An 18,828-nucleotide genomic window follows, 5' to 3' on the forward strand; every position below is an offset into this window, starting at 1 on the left:
AACAAAGCCTAGTGACCACATAGAAAGGAAACTGTACTAATAGAATTTTCAAAAAAATACTACTTCAGTGGTATAGACTGGATAGGAAATCTGAGCCAAATTAAATCTGTCGACCATTTCCTAGATATTATGGAGCCACAAGATTCTGCCTTAATTGCACAGAGTTAGTTAGTGTTAGGTCGGCAACTGTGTTCCAAGAAAGCAGTGATATTTTAAACCAAGTAGACTTTCCAGATGACAGAAACAGTTAAGTAAGCATTGTAAATTACATAGATGATTGTCAACAATGAGAAAGACATTTCTTTCCAATGTCAAAAACAATATTTCCTAATTTAAATTTAAAAAAATAACCCAAAGTGATTTTCTGGGAAAGATACAGTCTTAACAAATTTACCAAGAAAGCATTGCAGTCATTGTGCTAGCTTGAGCTAATATGATGATGGTTTATTCTCATAAATACAATATACAGCATCATGAGACTGTGGAGATACGTCTTTCAAATCTGAGAAGTGCATGTCACAGACACACCAAACAATAATTATAAAACACAGATATACTGAAAACAATAAAATTATGCAAAAAATTATAGTCTTCAATGGTAATTTAAATTAACGATATCCAAAAGTTCACAAATTCAAAGTAACACATTGATACTAATGTTAACTTGTAATAAATATATTATAGTATTGTAATGTATTGAATTCTTGTCTATCACTTACCACAGATCATGACAAAATTACATGTGGCACTAGTCTATGAAATAAGTAACGGAGTTCAATACATTTACTATTCAGAAACTACAATCACTAACATCAGGAATAATAATGTCCTGAAATTATTTTAATCCCCTTCTGTGTATGTTAGCACATATAAGTACACTTCTCTATTTGAGTTAAATTATCTAGTAAAATTACTGGCAATATTCACTTTTTGATTATCATGCTCATCTTGGACAACCTTATGCAAAATCCTTTGAAACAGCTTCTATAAAGTTTGGAGCAGACATGAGTATTGTAAATGTGCAAATGATGGCAAAAAGGGTAAATGCAACCAGACATAATCTGTCTATGACAGCAGCTGCAAACTTCCATTCACTGCAGATCTCTTCACCCTCATCTTGTTTCCTGAACCGCATCGCTATGAACTGGACTTCCTCCAGGATCTTCACCATCACTGGAAGAGTGTCCATTAAAGCTTTCTTTTGCACAAGCTCAATATCTTCTGCCAAGGGGCAGGTCATCTTCCCACCTTTGCTGCCCAGGTCGTTCTGCTGTGGGCAGCACGGGCTCTCCATGGCGTGGTAGCTGTAGATGGTGTTGCCATTGCTGGACTGGTGCCCGGGAAGGACGCTCACTTCCATGCTGTTCACGCTCAGCTGCTGCTTGGAATAGCTGTACTTGCAAGAGAGGGGCTTTATGTTTTCTCCAGGTTTTTTCATTCGTAAAAACCAAGCACACCAATTCAGCAGGACGACGCGGACCTGAAAGAGAGTTACCGTGGCAGAAATACAGGAGACTCTTCATCATTTAAAAAGTTTGTGACTATTACAGTTGGTCTGCACAGTTTCTTAGAAATACTGATGGATTTCTGCGTTCTCCAGCTATCTGCTTTCAAAATGTTCAGTAAAAAATGGTTATTTGAGGGTCTAGCCTTCTACTAAGGATAGCCCTTTTTTAGATCTGTCTTGAACATAGGGATTTTCAATGCCCACTTTGCTTATAAAGCAAAAGAGATGTAAAAATCTTACTTTACAAAATGGTCCTTGGAGACTCATCTTTATTAAAGACTTTGAGATGTCTGCAATTGAGCAGACAGCCCAAAATTGGCTGCGTGGTTTTCAAACATTTCTCAGATTGTAAGGAAAGAGATAAAGTTAAATATTTTTGGGTGTCAATGTTTAGATTTTGCTGACAGATTCTAGAACATTTCCCAGCCCCATTGCTATTGTTTACCTCTAAATAAAAGACCTTGGTGGGGTTTTCATGGATTTTTTGAAAGCTATTTTATACTTCTTTGAGGAGTTCAACTACAGCAAGCTTTTTTTTTTCAAAAGAGTAAATCTATTACATTTAGCAGTTCAAAATCTAAGTGCCGCTATTAACTGCTGTCATTTTCCTGTGTGCTGGTGCATCACGAGATGCTCTAACGTGCACATGGCAGATTGTGCCTCATATGCTTCTTGTCAAGGTCATTAAGTGAGCTAACTCCAGAGAGTGCTTCCAGAAATTTTTTCCAGTGAACTGACCTTCAGATGTTTGGTCTGAGCCTGAGCCTGCTAGAATTCCTACTGGTAACATATAAGGCAGGAAAAAGGCTGTGGATTCAGTAATGTCTTGTGTGAAGAGCAGCCAACTAAATTAGCAAAATCTTGTAATTATAAGATCCTCCAGGTGTTATGCGCTCAAAAAGGGCATTTACAATGCACTTGAGAGGGACCCTCCATGCATACAGGCCTCTTTGCTGACTTTATTATCCTGGTTGCAAGCCAAACAATCTGACATCAAGAAGGAAAGAGATGTGGCCTCTGGTTTTCCCTTTGAGCCTTGACTTTCAAGAACTCCCTGTGTAATCCTGCTTACTTTGGTCATGTTTTACTTGGGACCACATTTTGACTGCAAAAATGTTTCAGATGCAGGAAAAATTGACTCCTGTATTTGCACAGTACAGATACAGGAATGGGAAAATTACAGCTAGCACTTAGAGCTACTGCTGTAATGACAAGCATAATTTCAGAAAGGAGGAAGCCTAAGTAATCACAGATAGGAATAATAATAATAATAATAATAATAATAATAATAATAGCCAAAACCAATGACCAGTGAAAGGCAGTTACACAATTTTTTAATTCTGCAATGTGAGCTCTTTTATGTCACAGTCCTGTAACATTTTCTGTGAGCTGCTTTGCTTCTCTCCCTCTAGTCAATGTTTTGTTCTTCATCATTGTCATGGTTTTGGCTGGAATAGAGTTAATTTTTTACCTAGTAGCTGGTACAGCATGGTGTTTTAGATTCAGTATGAGAATAATGTTGATAAAATACTGATGTTTTGGTTGTTGGAAAGTAGTGCTTACCCTGAATCAAGGACTTTTCAATTTTCTGTGCTCTACCAGTGAGCACATGCACACAGTGCCATGAGGAAGCATAGCCAGGACAGCTCACCTGAACTAGCCAGAGGGATCTTCCAAAAGGATATAAAGTGTGGGGAGTTGGTTGGAGGCTGTCAATTGCTTCTCAAAAACAGGCTGTGCATCAGTCAGCAGGTGGTGAGCAATTGTATAGTGCATCACTTGTTTCTCTTGCATTTTATTACTCTCTCTCATCATTGCAGTTATTATTTTTTATTATTGTTACTCATTATTATAATTAATATTATTCATATTATTATATTGTATTCTGTTTCAATTATTAAACTGTTCTTCTCTCAACCCACAAAGTGTTGGAGTTTTATTCTCACCATCACTAGGGAAGGGAGCTGGGATGTGAGCAACTGGCTGTCTGGTACTTAAATGCCAGCTAGATTTAAACTATCAAAGTCCTGCAAGACTGTTTTCCATTATTCATATTATTTTGCTTTAAATATTTCATTATTTTCTCCACAGTCACCACAAACAAATAGTTACCCATAGTGCTGCAGCCTGAAAAACAGATTCTACCTTTAACTGAACTTAATTATAATGTGCTCAGACTGCTCATGGACACAAAATGGGAAAACATGGAACAAAATAAAGGTCTTAATTTCTAGCAATGTGTCAACAGTGTCATTTGCAAAGGGGAGAGAGAAGTTAATTCTACAGGAGTGTGAAATTCCAAAACACTTAGTCAGACAAACTTTCTTATTAGAAAATGTTAATACATCTGCCTTAGCTCTGAAAGGATACATGAGGTGAAAAAGCACTTTTATATTGGAATGCTGCTTTTTCCTTCAAGACAGAGTTTTTATTCCTTAGGGAAATTACTTTTATAATTACAGTCAAACCCATTTCCCATAGAAAAATAAGTACCCAGAAGACAGTAACACAGCTTTTAATTAGCTTGGATTTCAAATGCCCTATTTCCTTGAAAACACAGACACTCAGGCATCAATCTGTTCTTGTCATAACAATTACTTCAAGAGACAGCTGCAGCATACAGGTTTTTGGATTACAGCTGTATGAAAATATGAATCTACACTTTCACCTGCATTGTCGTATATGGAATTCTATGAAGGAACTACACAGGTACAGCTGTCTTTAGAGGTCAACAACCCCTCTGTGAGCCTCTCCTATCTATAATACAGCTGTACTCCTAGCTTCCATCACAGCCACCAGTCTGGCCTAGCCCAGAGCAGACAGTCTCCAGTTAAAGCTCTCTTGATAAGGGACATCTGCACCTAGGAGAACTGTGCATGTCTGAGTTTGAACCATATCAACAGAGAAGCCTGAAACACAACAAACCTGCACAGTTTTAAGCACAGCAAAGAGCCAGAGTTCTCTTGCCTTTTCCCACAAAAACCCTTCTTCCCTCAGTGCTTGGTCTCTCTATATCTCTTTACCATGAAACAGTCTTGGCTATCAGTGGAGAAAGGTCAGTTGAGCTGTAGTCCATACCTGATGTTATCCACTCCCAAACAGCTCCTTAGCTGGGCCTTCTTTAGCATTTTTTTTCCATGCTATCTCAGCAGACATTATCAAAAGTGTCCATCAGCCAGCAGCTCTCATTTCTCAACTGAGTAGACAACAAATGCCCTGACTGTACACCTTGGATTTAAATTCCTCTCTTGGAAAAAGCTGGTTTGCAAGTCATCAAAGATTAATAGAAAGGAAGACACAATTCTAAGCAATGGTATAAGGAAAATGAACACCTACAGAGAGGATAAACACTAACAGGCCCTCTCCTCCCTCTTCTATTGCAAAGTGCAAGCACAGACCCCTTGAGAGACAGGCAGGGAAAAATCTGCTCAACTGTAAATGGTTTAGAAAGCAGCTGTGTTTAGGAAATGCATCCATTCAAATCTTCTGGGTCTGCAGAAGCTCCCACACATGCCAAATTGTCCAATGCCTCTCCCTGCAACGGACTCCAGCAGACAAATCCATTTAAGCAGGAGGTGAGAACAGTCCTGTAACACTATCCAATTAATCAGGGCTAGAGCTTGCAATAAGTTATGCCTGGCTCTGACATGAAGAGAACATTGTGGGAATAAGTAAATGGTAAGGGCAGCAGCTGGTACTGGAAATGCAGAAAAATGTAATGCAACAAATTTTCTTCTTTCTTAAGCTACTTCTTCACTTCAGGTTTTTGTTTTTTTTTTACTGAGCAAAAGTCATTCAAGGTGTCTGTAAGAAACACCTGACATAGGTGGACAGGCAAAACCAAAAAAAAAAAAAAACCAAGAAAAACCCCAAAACAGCAACAAAAATAATAGAGACTAACACAAATTCTAACAACTGAGCCTTGGCTATGGCTTGTAGAGTATAAGCGCTTACTTTTATGGGGTCAGCCTCTTCCCTACACACTTGGCATTCACATTTTTCCTCCTGAGATCCCTCAGCCCTGTAAACTTGTCTGGTCTGCACCTTTTGCAGTCTATCATCTGCACTTCCCAGTTATGCTTTCCTCAGTTTTTGCTTCCTGATGGCATGTTGTGTAATGTATGTCAGTTCAGCTGTCAGGCCACTGAACAAGGTTTCTCCTGAATGAGAATTTGTGTTTCCAGACAAGAAAACATGAGACTGGTAGAGAGCAAGAGCTGACTTGCAGGGCCTGTGAGGTGGACTAACATGAGGCATTATGTCTGGGCTAGTCAAAAAGCAATAAAATGGGTTCTGTTACACTGCTGCAAAATCTGTCCATGACGATATCTGAAAAATGTTTCCCATATATGTACCCTCAGGTTTTGCCTACAAGCTGGTTCATCCAGAATGCACATTCTCTGCTGCCTTGAAAGTAAGAGGTTTTTTAATCATACAGCACTTTGGGAAATAATTGGGAAATGTCAGGATAATTGTGTAGCATGAAAAATGTGGTGAACAAGATATCAGAGGATGTTGTACAACCAGTCTCCTACAAACAGGGTGGTAGATAGTTGACTGTGACTATCTGCTTCTGCTTTTGTCCTTTTTCATTCTCTGAACACAAGCATATCTTGCCTATTTTAAAATCTTTTAAATAGATAGAACATAATTTTCTTTTAACTTGAAAATCTAAAGGAAACATTCCATTTGAAAGCCAGCTGGCATTGGAGCCAGACCTCTCTGGGCTGACAAAGCCTGCTGCTGCAGAGAAAAGAGGGTTCACATGCTAATGCACTGGGAATAGATCAAATGGCTGCAGACAAACTGCCCAGTAGAGACTAGTGCTTGTTTAGCACATTCTGTCACTTGGGTGGTGAATGAGATAACTTTGCAATGACTCAACCACTCCATCATAATATTGAAAACAAAGGCCAAATAGGAGGAACTATTTTTAATGGAGAATAGGAGAAACTGGCTTTAGTGGAAAAACACATTTAGTATGCTTGCTCTTTCCTTTTAATTGCAAACAAAAGCATCAACTACGCTGTTTGTAACTGACTCTTCAAATTAATGGAAAACTACTTCTGCCTCTCACCTATAACAAGTTAACAAGTTTATTGTAGCTTTTAGACAATTTTCTTTTCTTTCAGTAGTAACCTCCTGAATGTTTCTCACCAAAGCTGCTTACCCATTTGGGCATCTTTCCTGCTTGGGGGTCATGATGGTGAAACTGCAGAACCAGCACTGTTACCACCACAGACAGACCAACGATGACCATGATGCTAGCGAAATACTGAGCTGCAAGCAAAAGGAGGACTTGGTTACAGGGGGGGAAATACAAGGAGCACATAATATTATTCCTTGGCTATGCCTCAAGAGCTACATTTGAGAAGCACTGCATCACATCTGAACACCCTCTTCTCTGGTTTGCTGCACTGGAGCATTTGAGCTGTGTATCTGCTCAATTCCCTTCTCTCCTGTGAGGGCAGGCCCTGAACACATGGAAGGTGAAAACTGTTCGGGTTTTGTCCCTGAAAAGGAGTCCAGGGCCTCACAGTAAGAAGACCTTTGTGCTTGCTGCCAGGACAGTGAGGAGTTGAGCTGACAACATCCACTGAACACCAGCATTCCCAGTCCTAGGCCTTACATGGTACCAGCAGAGGTGCTGGAGGAGTTGCTGTCCTCTTGGTGCCTCTGCATCCCTCCAAAAAGTGTCACCAGTTCCCCACCTTTGCACCACTACTGCTCCCAGGTGGCTAGGCATATTTCTCATTACTCTTCTTAGCACTCAAGACCACTTCTTCCAGTTCCTATCAAGTACACTAAAGCCTCTTTGAATGCTAAATTTTAATCTGCCGTACAGGAAAGAAACCAAGATCTTGAAAGCCAGAACTGAGGCTTGAAGCCACATCTCCTAAGTGGCAGTACAGCTTCCTCATGCCAGAAGTGAGGTTGATGCGCTGGAGTGTAAAGCAGAATTGCCCAAGGGGTAATGACATTTGAAGGCTTCAGTGGCAAAATACCAGGGAGCATTACTGTTGGCTGACATAATGGTGCAATGTGGGAGAGCACATCACACTGCCCCGGACTGCAGCCTCTTGCAGCCCCCGGCCCTCCCTCCTGTAGCCTGAAGGTAAAGTAAAGAAATCAATCAAAGCTCCAAAGCAAGCTTTGTTCTCCCTGTGTTCCTTAATACCAAATCCTACTCCTTTGGGAGCAAAAAGCTTGTCTACAATAAGGAGGTTCTAAGGCCTTCCTGAAAACAACGCTGGAATTGCTTCAAGAGGTATGGCTTTTCATGACAAAATTAATTACGTATCTAGATTAGAAGAATAGTCCCAAGGGTGAGATGAATTTGAAGGTCTCTATTGCACTTATTCATAGAGAGGAGAGTCAACAAGCAGGCAGAAGCAGAGCAAACCAGGTTTCATGGGAGTTGTTACATGTCCCATGTTACAGAAACACAGCAGTGTTGATATTGTTGGTTTAATTACTGCCATGAGTGAGTAAATAACTTCATTAAACTCTATGTATTTTGATGCCACCAGGCTTCAAAGGCCTGAAATAGTCCATTTAAAATGGCTTTAGCTAAGATTTTTCACATATCCTGGGAAAATTAGTCACAGGGTTAAACTTGGAAACAACCTGATAATATCTGACTGAAGATCCTAGCCAATGATTAGCAAAAGCATTGATGCTCCCAAGTGTTTTTGTGCTGTAAAGCCAGGAACAGATGTCAGGAAACTGCTGTATAGAACAGCTGTTAAACAGAAAACAGTTCTCTCCAGAACAGCCTGGGAACCAGAAGGGAGCCAGGGACCCATAAAGAAAGATATTTTATAGTTTTGCCTGGTGGTAGGCAAGGAAGAAGCTGGAGATGTGTCATCTGCATTTTGAGGGGAGGAGTGGGGTGCTCCCATTCAAGGTACCCTGAAGTCTTCAGTTGGAAAGTGAGGATGGAGGACATAGTGCACGGTACTTGAGCCCTATGTGTTAGTGTGAGGCAGTCAAATGTGTACAAGACATCTCTGAAATCTGGCAGGTAGATCTATGCCCATCAGGTAGGTGCAGGTGCTGTATACAGAGAGAAAGTCACAAAGTCCTGGAAATGCCCAGCACAGCTCTAAGGCTGGATTTTGGCAGCCCTAAAGAGACAACAGTGAAAGTGGAGGAAAAATATAGCAATAACTGGCACAGCTGCTGGTCTTTCACATCTCTAGCCGGAGATATGATTAGTTCTACCTTCTCCTATCACACAAAAGGAGGCTGTGCCTCCTTTTGTGTGACAGGAGAAGGTAGAACTAATAGCCATTGATCACAAAGGAATTGCTACACATCCCCACGCATCCCCTGGACTGAAAACTCTGACTGTCCTTACAATCTAGAACCAGGCAGGGATGGCCAAGACCCTGGTCCAGACTCACTGACCACTCCCCTGTAAGGGAAGAGAAGGAAAGCCCTCAGAACTCCGTGGGTATGCCCACAAGGCAAAAAGAAAAAAAAAAGGGTACGGCTCTACTCACTCAGCATTTTCTGATTTTTCTTCCAGGGTTTAATCCTACATCCTCTCTTTCCTGGCAGCAGAAAAACATAGTCTTACTGCAGCAGGAGAACTGATGAGGAAGAGTCCTGTGCTGTCCTCCATGCACCTCCTTAGAAGCATGGCCTAATCTTCCAGTCTGCTCATTTCTGTTCCTGACAGTCTTTTGCCCTTGCACCAGGAAGGTAAAACTCATCACTTGGTGACAGCTACAAGGGCTGCTGTCCCTGTTCACCTGTGATGAGCCAATTCAGTTTTGTTATGCCTCAACAATGGTTGTCAGAGGCACGCAGGGCAAGGGTTGCACTTGTGCCACATCCAGGAGGCAGCTAGGAGAAGATGGAGGAAAGCCTTGTCTCTGGGCAGACTTTGCCTGGCCACCAGTTCATGTCCCACATGGGACAGGCAGTCCCATGAGCAGGGGAACACTGAAGACACTGTACCCCAGAGACACTCTCCAGTCAGATGGCAAAAGGTCTCTGCCTATGGACTGCTCTGGGACATCAGACTGGGCCAATGGTCTCCTGTCAGCAGGCAAACTTTGGGAGGAACTGGGGGCATAAAAAGTAACAGCATTATAAGCCTTGGGGGCTCTTTAGGGCCTGTTCTATCCTTTTGTCCTTTTGGGAGCCTCTTGAGTCTTAAGCTTTTGCCCTGGCCCCAGCTGACCTTCGGGCTCTCCAGCCCTCACTGGCTCTTGCTCACCCATGTGTCTGCCCTGCCTTCCTGTGTCCCTGAGCAGTGCCCTGCCTCCTCCGTCTCTGCAGCCCTGCCTGAGCCATCTGCGTCCAACCCTGCTGGCCTCCGAGCCTGCCCACCACCGTGATCCTCGCCGCGACCCTGTCCAGGGTCCTGCCCTCCGGCCCGATCCCTCTCCCCTCGCGTCCAGCCACTGCAAGATCTGTCTACAGGCAGACAGTGTGCCCAGCCTCGGGACAGCAAGGGCACTCCCCAAACTCTGGAGGTAATGCCCTCTTTTTCCCTCTCTCCTCTCTCTCTCTCCCATTTTTCTTCCTCTTGCTCCATCTTCTCTAGCTCTCTTTAGCAGAGTAAATCCTTTTTATTTTGTCTTTTCATTGCCAATAAATGGTTATCAGATATAACATTTGCCTCTTTTGGCTTAATTTCGTTCCAGACCATCCATTATTAAAAGAACTCCTTGCAGTTCCCCACAGTGAAACTCAACATAACCTCTGGCACCCTCTCTGATTATGACTATGACTCAGCCTTCTGCAGCAACCCTGTGAGCAGAGAAGCCTTTCTGCTTAAAGGATCAAGCTACAATGCTCATGGATAACACTTCCCTTGGAGCCACAAGGCTTCAGTCTTCACTCATTCTACCCTAGCCCCACACTGCCCTGAATTAGCAAACTCTCTTTCTGGGTCTCCACTGATGTGGCTGAGCACAGAAATAGGATGTGGTCCGGTGAGGTGGGGCATGGTGGGGTACAAGAGACCAATGAGATTTGGTCTCCCAAGTAACAGCCTTGGCCTAGCCACCAGATCTTTCTAGCAGTATTTTAGGAACCCTCCTAAATCCTTCATTTAGGCCTTTGAAGCTGTTGCCCCCACAAAGTCCTGTGCCCATGTGTCTGTTGGCGGAGGCAAAAGCAAATCTGGTTTTACAAAGAAGCTCAGCCCCTTTTACTTAAACTGCAAGAGGAAAATGCTTAACAACTCCCACTAAACATCCCTCTGTGTCCTACTTGTGACTCCTAGTTATTAGATTAGCTTAGAATCTTTAACAATTCCCTTCACTGTGGGAAGTGTCAGGCACAGCAACCCCAGATCAGGGTGCATGTGAAAGACCAAGGATCTGGTTGCTGATAATTCACCTGATCTGAGGCAGAGCTTGGAAGTGACTGCTCTGGGTAACTGCCACAAGCCAGAAAAATGCACCAGACAACCTGTTAGACAATGCATTCTTCAAAGCCATGTTCTTCCTATGCTCAGGCTCCATCATTCACAGGCTAAATGGTGAACAAGACATCTGAAAAATAGGAGGACTCCAAAAGATGCTACCCATAACCACTGCATGCCTCACCATCGGCAACCTCGCCCTAATCGGAACACCATTCCTAGCAGGGTTCTACTCAAAAAACCAAATCATTGAAAGCCTAAACACATCCTACCTAAACACCTGAGCCCTACTTCTAACCCTTCTAGCCACATCGTTCACCGCAGTGTACACGATCTGCATGACCGTATTAGTACAGACCAGCTTCATTTGAATTCCACTCTGTGTTAGGAGCCCCTCAACATGCCTCAGGGAAACTGAGGTCTGTACCAGTCACTTCTAAATGCTCTTCATAGGTTTTAAAACCAGTAGGTTGCTTTCCTCAGCAGAGTTGAGTGAACAGAACAGCTGGTTTGGATGCTTGATTGATCTTCAAGAAGTATGAAATATTTGCTCTTGTACAATTGATATTCTTCCTTTTCTTTGCTGGAGGAATTATGTAAAAATTCGGACAGCAGTTTTAACATCTAGGAGTTGCCATCATCTGTCCCAGGACAATCAGAAGATGATCAGGTGCTGTTATAATAACAAATATGGATCTAATAAAACCACAGATAGTCAGAAGATCTTCTAAAAAGCCAGTGAGAACAGCTATTTGCTCTTTGCAGGCAGCTATTTATTTATTGATGTCACCTACATCAAAAATATAGCAATCATTTGCAATTCATAATTCGAAGAGCATTCAGAACCATTTTTTGATGTTTTTTGTCATTATCTGATGTTAGAGAAGCACCTTAGCATTATTTTAGAGATGTTTTGGAAGACATACTGCTAAAGTGGAACTTGACTAACTTCAAGGACTCATTAGGGTAAACAAAACAGAATGCCTAAGATGAATGTTTTGTCTTGATTTTGTCATGGAACAGTGGTATCGTATCATATATCATATCACATCATATCAATTATGTCATATCATGCCAGCAGTTATCATCTGACCCAGATTTGTTAACATAGTCAATCACAAGCAAGAGAGTGTATCTGCACTGTGACCAGTCACGGTCTTCTTGTTCCTGTGAAATACTAGGGGAAGGAGGAAAGTGTTGTGCTCAAATATTCACATTGATCAAGTTGTATGTTGGATGCGTCCCACTGGTGCTCCTGTTTCTATTCTATTTTTTCAGAAAACATCAGGTTTTGCACGTGAAATGAATAACTGGGTTAGAGCCACTCTAAGCCTGGTAATTCCAGTCATTCAGGCTGAATGCTTTGTGTTTCTTGTGATCTCAGAATGAGATATTCACTGCTCCTACTTCTGGAATGGCCCAGGTGAGAGAACTAAAGCCTGTGTAGGTTAATGAAAACCTCAGATACTGGCAGAGGGGCTTCCAACCATCCTTCTTCTTTTCTTCTATGGTAGGGATAAGGCCTGGTGCTCGGCAGATACTGTGACAGTCTAAAAATGGTAATGGCCGAGTTACTGGGAGACCAAGAAATCAAAGATAGAGGAGAAAGCCTCTTTATAGCTTACTGTTGTACACAGACAGCAAAGAAGTACATAAGTGGACATACAATTAGGGTACTAGTGTTCTGAAACTCTTCTCCTTCCACATGCTTTTGAAGAATAGACATGGGAGTTTGAAAAGTAGAACTGTTCTCTAATTTCATTTGACTATATTCTTCTGTAAAGAAAAAAACATCCAAGACTCTTGGCTTTGGAAAAGCATCACTGATCATGGAGATTAAACTCTAAGAGCTGCCATGAATGAGAATTTCTGTTTCATGAAAGAGATTGAGTAGGGGCCTGATTCTGACAAGGTAGCAGGCAGGACCATGAAAGGATAGGGGGGGAAAAGCACTCCAAAAACTCAAATAGGGACTGAATAAAGTGAGATGGCATCAGCCGAGAACATACTGTAAGATGACAAAAAAAATAACACTGATTAATCTAATTTTCTCTCTAGGGAGAACAGCTAATGCCTTATGTTTCTAACTTAAAACAATCTGTAACTCCTGAAGGTGAGAAAGCACCACATTGCTTCCCTGCACTAGTAATTTCCAGTCTCATTTGCTCTATGACTAAATGCAAGAAATCACCCCAAGCATCTGCTGCAAAGGTACTTAACTACAGTGCAAAGTGTTCATGCTTACTGAAATGGTGTAGGCATGGTAAGGAACAGCAAGGATGGGACACAGCTGGAAAATATCATTATAATGGAGCTCTAAGCAGCAAGTAAATTGTGATTTTTAAAAAAGCAGAGGAGCTTAGCAAAATAAGACAGAGAAATTTGATTTTGCTAACTGAAGATGGAGATAACTTTATTTTTATTGTGCTTTATTTGATACATGTAGCCAAAATGTCAAGCATCACATGAATATTAATCATAGGAAGTGCCAGTTCCTTGTATTTATGAACCTTTCAAACACTGTCTACATACCAGCTTCCTGGTGTTCCCCACTTTCTGCTATAAACTCATTTTAAAGAAAAATACAGTGGTGTTATTTTGGAGAGAGCTGGTAGAAAATAAGGATTTGCAGCACTTTGAAATTTTTTTGCATGGAAGACAACCAGATATATTAACTACTTCTCCTGTGCAAGGGGAAGCCTCAAATTACAAGGTCTAAAAAGTCTTTACCGAAGAAACAAATCATCTGACCAGCCTGATACATCTGAATATCTCATTTCAAGATTTGGCTGTTGGGCAGAAGCATGCTTTATCTGTTTTGACAAAGTACTTTGAAAATGATACTTCCTCAGAGCATGGGCTAGGATGGACAGACAGCTGCTAAGTCAGAGCTTATTGCAGCTTTAGTCAAAAGCTGGAAGAGTCCAGCCGTGGGTGCTGCTAGCTGGTTTTTGTGTGACTGTACCTTCTGTGCTACCTGGGGCCTGAACTCAAAGCCTGCGGAGCTTCAACTCCATACAAATGCAAAGAGCTGGGTGGAGTTTTCAAAGCAGGCATTTTAGGTTTGTCTCTGTACGGTGCCACCCTGTCCTCACAGTGGTGGGACTGCAGCACAGGAAAACAGAGGTGAATTGCAGGAAGGGGGGGAAGTGCAGACAGTGCCCTGCGGCCCCAAAAGTTTTGCCCCTCTGGAGCTGATATTGCAGGCAGGAGAAAAGAATACACAGGAAGGTGTACTGGTTAGTCTCCTCACAAGCTTGGCCCAAATTTTGGCCATGTCTGACAACATGGGCTGTGGATTGATCAGTCTTTCTGAAAAACTGGCTGATTTTGGTAGAAATTAAGTGTTACATTCAGAGATTAATTTTTTTAAGTCCATGAGCCCAAACTAGCAACTTATCCTGAAGCATTATTGAAGAGTTTCCTTCAACAGTGCATGATAAATTTGATTCTGGTCACTGCTTTATTTGGTACCACTGGATGTGGGACCACATTACCAACAACTGTGTAATCTTAAGAAGACTCCAGCCAAAGGATAGCAATGAAATGTAAGAGTTGCCGTTCAGAATCTGTATTGACTTCGAGGAATTTGTTCCTTAGTGACTTCTTAACGCATGATTTCCTAATCTTAATTATAAGATTGCTTTTGGATAGAAAACACTGTTTTATGAAACAGATCAGGGATATGAAGACTTTAAAGGAATTCAGGCGTATATCTATTGCCTAAGGAAAGAACTCATCCTTTCCAGAGAAGTGGCCATATAACCATTACCAAAACCAGATCCTCATCCACTGTTATTTACCTAGAATAATAGAATCATTTAGGTTTGAAAATACCTCTAAAACAATTTGTTTCAACCATTCACTTAACATGGATCACAATATCTTTATTTTAGAAAATGGTCCTTACAGTATAGAGCTAAATACCTCCAATGTAGTTTTCAGATTGATTACCTAGTCCTTTGATTCAAGAGGCAGAGCCTGAACTTGTACAAAGGCTCTAATTAAAATAACAGTACTTGTTGATAGCTGTATTTGTTCAATTTTGATTTAGTTGCTGAAGCAGGAAATCAACACAGTCAGACATGGTTACATCTTCCTATGTAATGCACTGGATAAGTGCAATAATAGGGACTGGAAGGTGCATGAAATCCTCACAAAATTACTGGCATTTATAGTTCAGAACAAATCTGCATAATTACATAGGATTTTAAAAGGAGAAAAAAACAATTGTCTTATACCTGAGCTGTATCATACAGATTTTATGATTTTACCCAGTTATTAGCACAGTCAGACCAGTAATTTAGTTGTGTATCACATCTGGAGTTCTCTGCATTTCTGTACAAACTTTCCTCAAGTAATGAACTCCAGTTTTCTACTTATATGGACTCTTGGCAAAAGTAACTTTAAAGAGAAAATTAAAAGGAAGTAAAATCATGGCTGCAGCAAGACACACTTCCCACAAGGCATGATTAAGCTACAGTAGAAAGGGTAAGTTTAGGACACAGCTGCTGCTGTATAGCCATGGTCTGAAAGGCTTTCAGGAGCTATACTCTAGAGGTTTTAAGTGCCAGGAGGGACTTCCAGTACTCTGTAGAGAAAGAATCTTTGTTCATAAAGTTGACATGTGCTGGATTCTAGCCAAACTATTGTGTTTGTAGATGGGCCTTTGACTCTTTTTATTTAAATGGTTGAGCTAATTGCTGAGCTGTGGGTGACTAATGTTTTAAACAGAATCAGAGACATTATTCCCTGGTTCGGCCTTCTCCTTCCATTGGCATCTCTGTGGAAGGGCAGGATTCAAGTTTTGAAATATTGTGGTGCCCGTCTTTGCATAGATGTGTGCTGTTGAAAACTGGGCTTTGAAAAGAAATATTTTCCCCAAAAGGGAGGGTGTGCTAGAGAAGGATGGGAGTGAGAATGCTGCTGGGCAAGGAGGTACTGATGTGAATGCCCAAGAAAGCAGAGTGAGAGCAGGGGGCAGCCTGTCCAACTGGAACATATGAAAGCTCTACCTTGCATCAGGAGCAGTAGGGTTCTGGTGCTCTAAGGTGCTGAGCTGCCAGCTACTGATTCCTAGGTCAAGTCTTGCCACTTGCTCCTTACAGAAAAAGATGTTGACCTGTTTTAATATATATTAACATGATAGTTGGTAGGCTGCTGAGAAATGGGAATCTCTCGTCTGGGGAAATTGGATATGTGGACCAAGAGAGTCTCTGCTTTGGGTAGCATTATAAACAGACAGAAAATGCAGAACACATACCAAGGAAGGGGTGACCCATTTTGCAAAGGTACAGAAAAGCAGCTGTCTTGTCCCACTTGCATCCTTCTGATTATTTAATCTGATAGGTGCTTTGTTTGTTTAATTTGAAGTTCCCCTCAACTGAGAGGAACTAACTTATGATTTCCACATTACTCTGTAAATATGTTCCAGATCACAAAAGCTAGTACTTTTCTTGGTGTCATATTAGACCAGTTCTCCTTTGCTACCTCAATAAAGACACTCCAACAGCAGCTGTGATATTTTTCCTTATTATTAGAGATCAGTAGTTAAAGCTGAGGTCAGAAGAAAAAAGCACAGCATGTTAGGCATTAGTGGCTTTGAAACGGCAAAGGCTGTGAGGGTGCAGGCAGATCCAGAGAGGTATGGATGCATGTTTGTTTCTAAAAACTCGGGTCCTAAAAATATAATGCAGATTTTTAAAGCATGTGGAGTCACGTTTTCAAAGTATCTCTGCACCCCAATGCATGAAGACCAATAACAGTGACTCTTCAGCAGATCAGCATGGGATCTTTCTACTTCAAATTATCTGCATCCTTCACAAACCACATGCTTTAGAAGACTTGTTTATTCCTGAAACCTGCTGCTAACCATGCTGATTATTCAAAAGTGGAATGAGCTTTCCAAATATACTCGTCTTCCTTGTATTAATTCTGAGTACTTTAACTGAACCAGAGATCACACTGAGAAACTGAAAACTATGAGCATGACCTGGCATATTCTATTTAGCAGCTAAAATATTCTCTGTGACATCACCTGTAGGACCACTGTGTGGAAAGGATGTTATGTCACTCTGTTAGAGTAAGGATAAGGTTTTCAGAACTCAAGATAATGTGAAAGTGCACAGTCCAGCTTTGAGCACTTACTGAAAAAGAGCTGTTTGGGTGCAGAAGCCAAATGGATAAGCAGTCTCCCTGCAAATTTGGCGTGGAGCAAGAAGATAAAGGTAGGATTTAAAACTAGAAATGCTGTGGAAGGGAGGTAACAACCCACATGTAAATGCATAAGTAGCAGACAAGGGTGGAAAAAAATAGTATTGGGTAGTCAGAGCAAGACCTCAAGAATTGTGAAACAAGGTAGAAGATCTCACCATCAGAGTGAGAAAATGCTTTGAGTCTGGGGAATATGCAGGATCAAATGAAACTCTGCACATAGTTGCGAAGAAATAATGTTACTGGAAAACAGATGATGAGGAACATTTCTCACTACCAGAAGCTCATCAGGAAAAGAAGTTATATGAAGGAGACACTTGGGTGTGAGGGGCTTCTGTCCGGATGGATGAGAGCTGCTGGAGAACTTGTGGATCAGCTTCATTGAAGAGGCCAAAAGGAGTGATTCTGTTGTGGGAGTGCATAATAGACCATCCCAAGACAGTGGACATGGGGACTTCTTAAAACAACTCATGGAAACTTCTGTCTCACAAACCCTCATTGCCACCAGGAGCTTGATCTACCCTGATGACTGCTCAAAAGGCAGCACATATATAATGTACAATCAGGGGTGGTGCACATTGTGCTTCACTAGCAATGAAGAACTGTTTGGGAACATAATAATCAGCGGCAACCTAGGCTGGAGTTATTGTGAAATAGTGAAGCTCAGAACCATTAATTGAGTGAGGACTAAGAACAGCAAAGCATAGACCTTGGACTTCAGGTGAACAGACTTGTCATTTTGGGGAACTAGTAGCTGGGATCCCACCAGGGAATGCTCTGAAAGATAAAGCAGCACAGGAAAACTGCGAGAGTTTAAGCACAATGCCTCCAAATGCAAGAAATAAGTAAGCACACCAGCAGATGAGTGAACTGTGATCTCACGGTAGGGCTTCAGTGCAGAAGAGATACGGGAAGCAGAGACAGGCTACAAAATGAAAATTTGGAAGCATTTGCTGGTCATTATGGTTGGCGTCAGAAATGTTAAAACTCATTAATTGAAGCTGATGTGGGTATCAAAAGGCAACAGGAAGAGTTTCCATCACTACACAAAGACTACACAAACAGCTAACAAGGCAAACATGGACTTGCTGCTGAAAGAAAGAAATGATTCAGTGACAGTGAACAGTGATAAGATCAAGGCAATGTGTACTTTGCCTTAGTTTGCACCATCAAGGTCTCTGATGTCTCTGTGTTTAGAGATGGTTCAAGGATGAGGAACACAACCAGCAATAGTAAGGAAGGACTGGTGTATTGATTGTGAGATCTGAACCTGCCCAAATCCATGGGATCATCAAGAATCCTAATGGGATCATTGCAAGACCAAGGAGATGGAGAAAGACAGTTTTGCATCCACCTCTCAAAAGGACAATCCAGAGAACAAGAGCTTTGTCATTCTGACTCTCTCCCTGGGTACATCAGGCAGCAAGTCCTCAGGGAACATTTCTGGACAGTTGAGGAAGGGGGTGGGGATGGGAACAGCCATCCAAAATTTAATAAGAATAAATCATGTCTGACCAACATGATTATCTGCAATAACAAAATATTTGCAGAGAATGAGAGAGTAGTAGATAGCATTTACAGCAACTTTAGGAATTCTCTGATAAGCAGAAATTGCCTGTCATTGCAACATCAAAGTCCGTAAAAATACATAATTATTCATAGTTTTTCTCGGTACAAATCCTACCTTCTGTGATAGAAGACTGTATTAGTAGAAACTGTTCAGGTT

General features: G+C 41.5%; 1 protein-coding gene across 2 annotated transcripts in view; it reads right to left on the reverse strand.

Moving 5' to 3' along the window:
* Positions 1–429: 429 nt before the first annotated feature.
* Positions 430–18,828, reverse strand: part of LOC135460039 (neuronal acetylcholine receptor subunit alpha-7-like) — a 59,064-nt gene continuing 40,665 nt past the window's right edge. For both annotated transcript variants that reach the window (XM_064736645.1, XM_064736646.1), the window contains 2 exons: positions 6,678–6,787; positions 430–1,480 (listed from right to left, as the gene is read on the reverse strand). In XM_064736645.1, coding sequence (XP_064592715.1) covers positions 959–1,480; positions 6,678–6,787 — 632 coding nt within the window. In that variant the 3' untranslated portion in view covers positions 430–958. The remainder of the gene's footprint in view (positions 1,481–6,677; positions 6,788–18,828) is intronic.

The sequence above is a fragment of the Zonotrichia leucophrys genome, chromosome Z (assembly GCF_028769735.1).
Source record: "Zonotrichia leucophrys gambelii isolate GWCS_2022_RI chromosome Z, RI_Zleu_2.0, whole genome shotgun sequence".
In the NCBI taxonomy this organism is placed as follows: Eukaryota; Metazoa; Chordata; class Aves; order Passeriformes; family Passerellidae; genus Zonotrichia; species Zonotrichia leucophrys.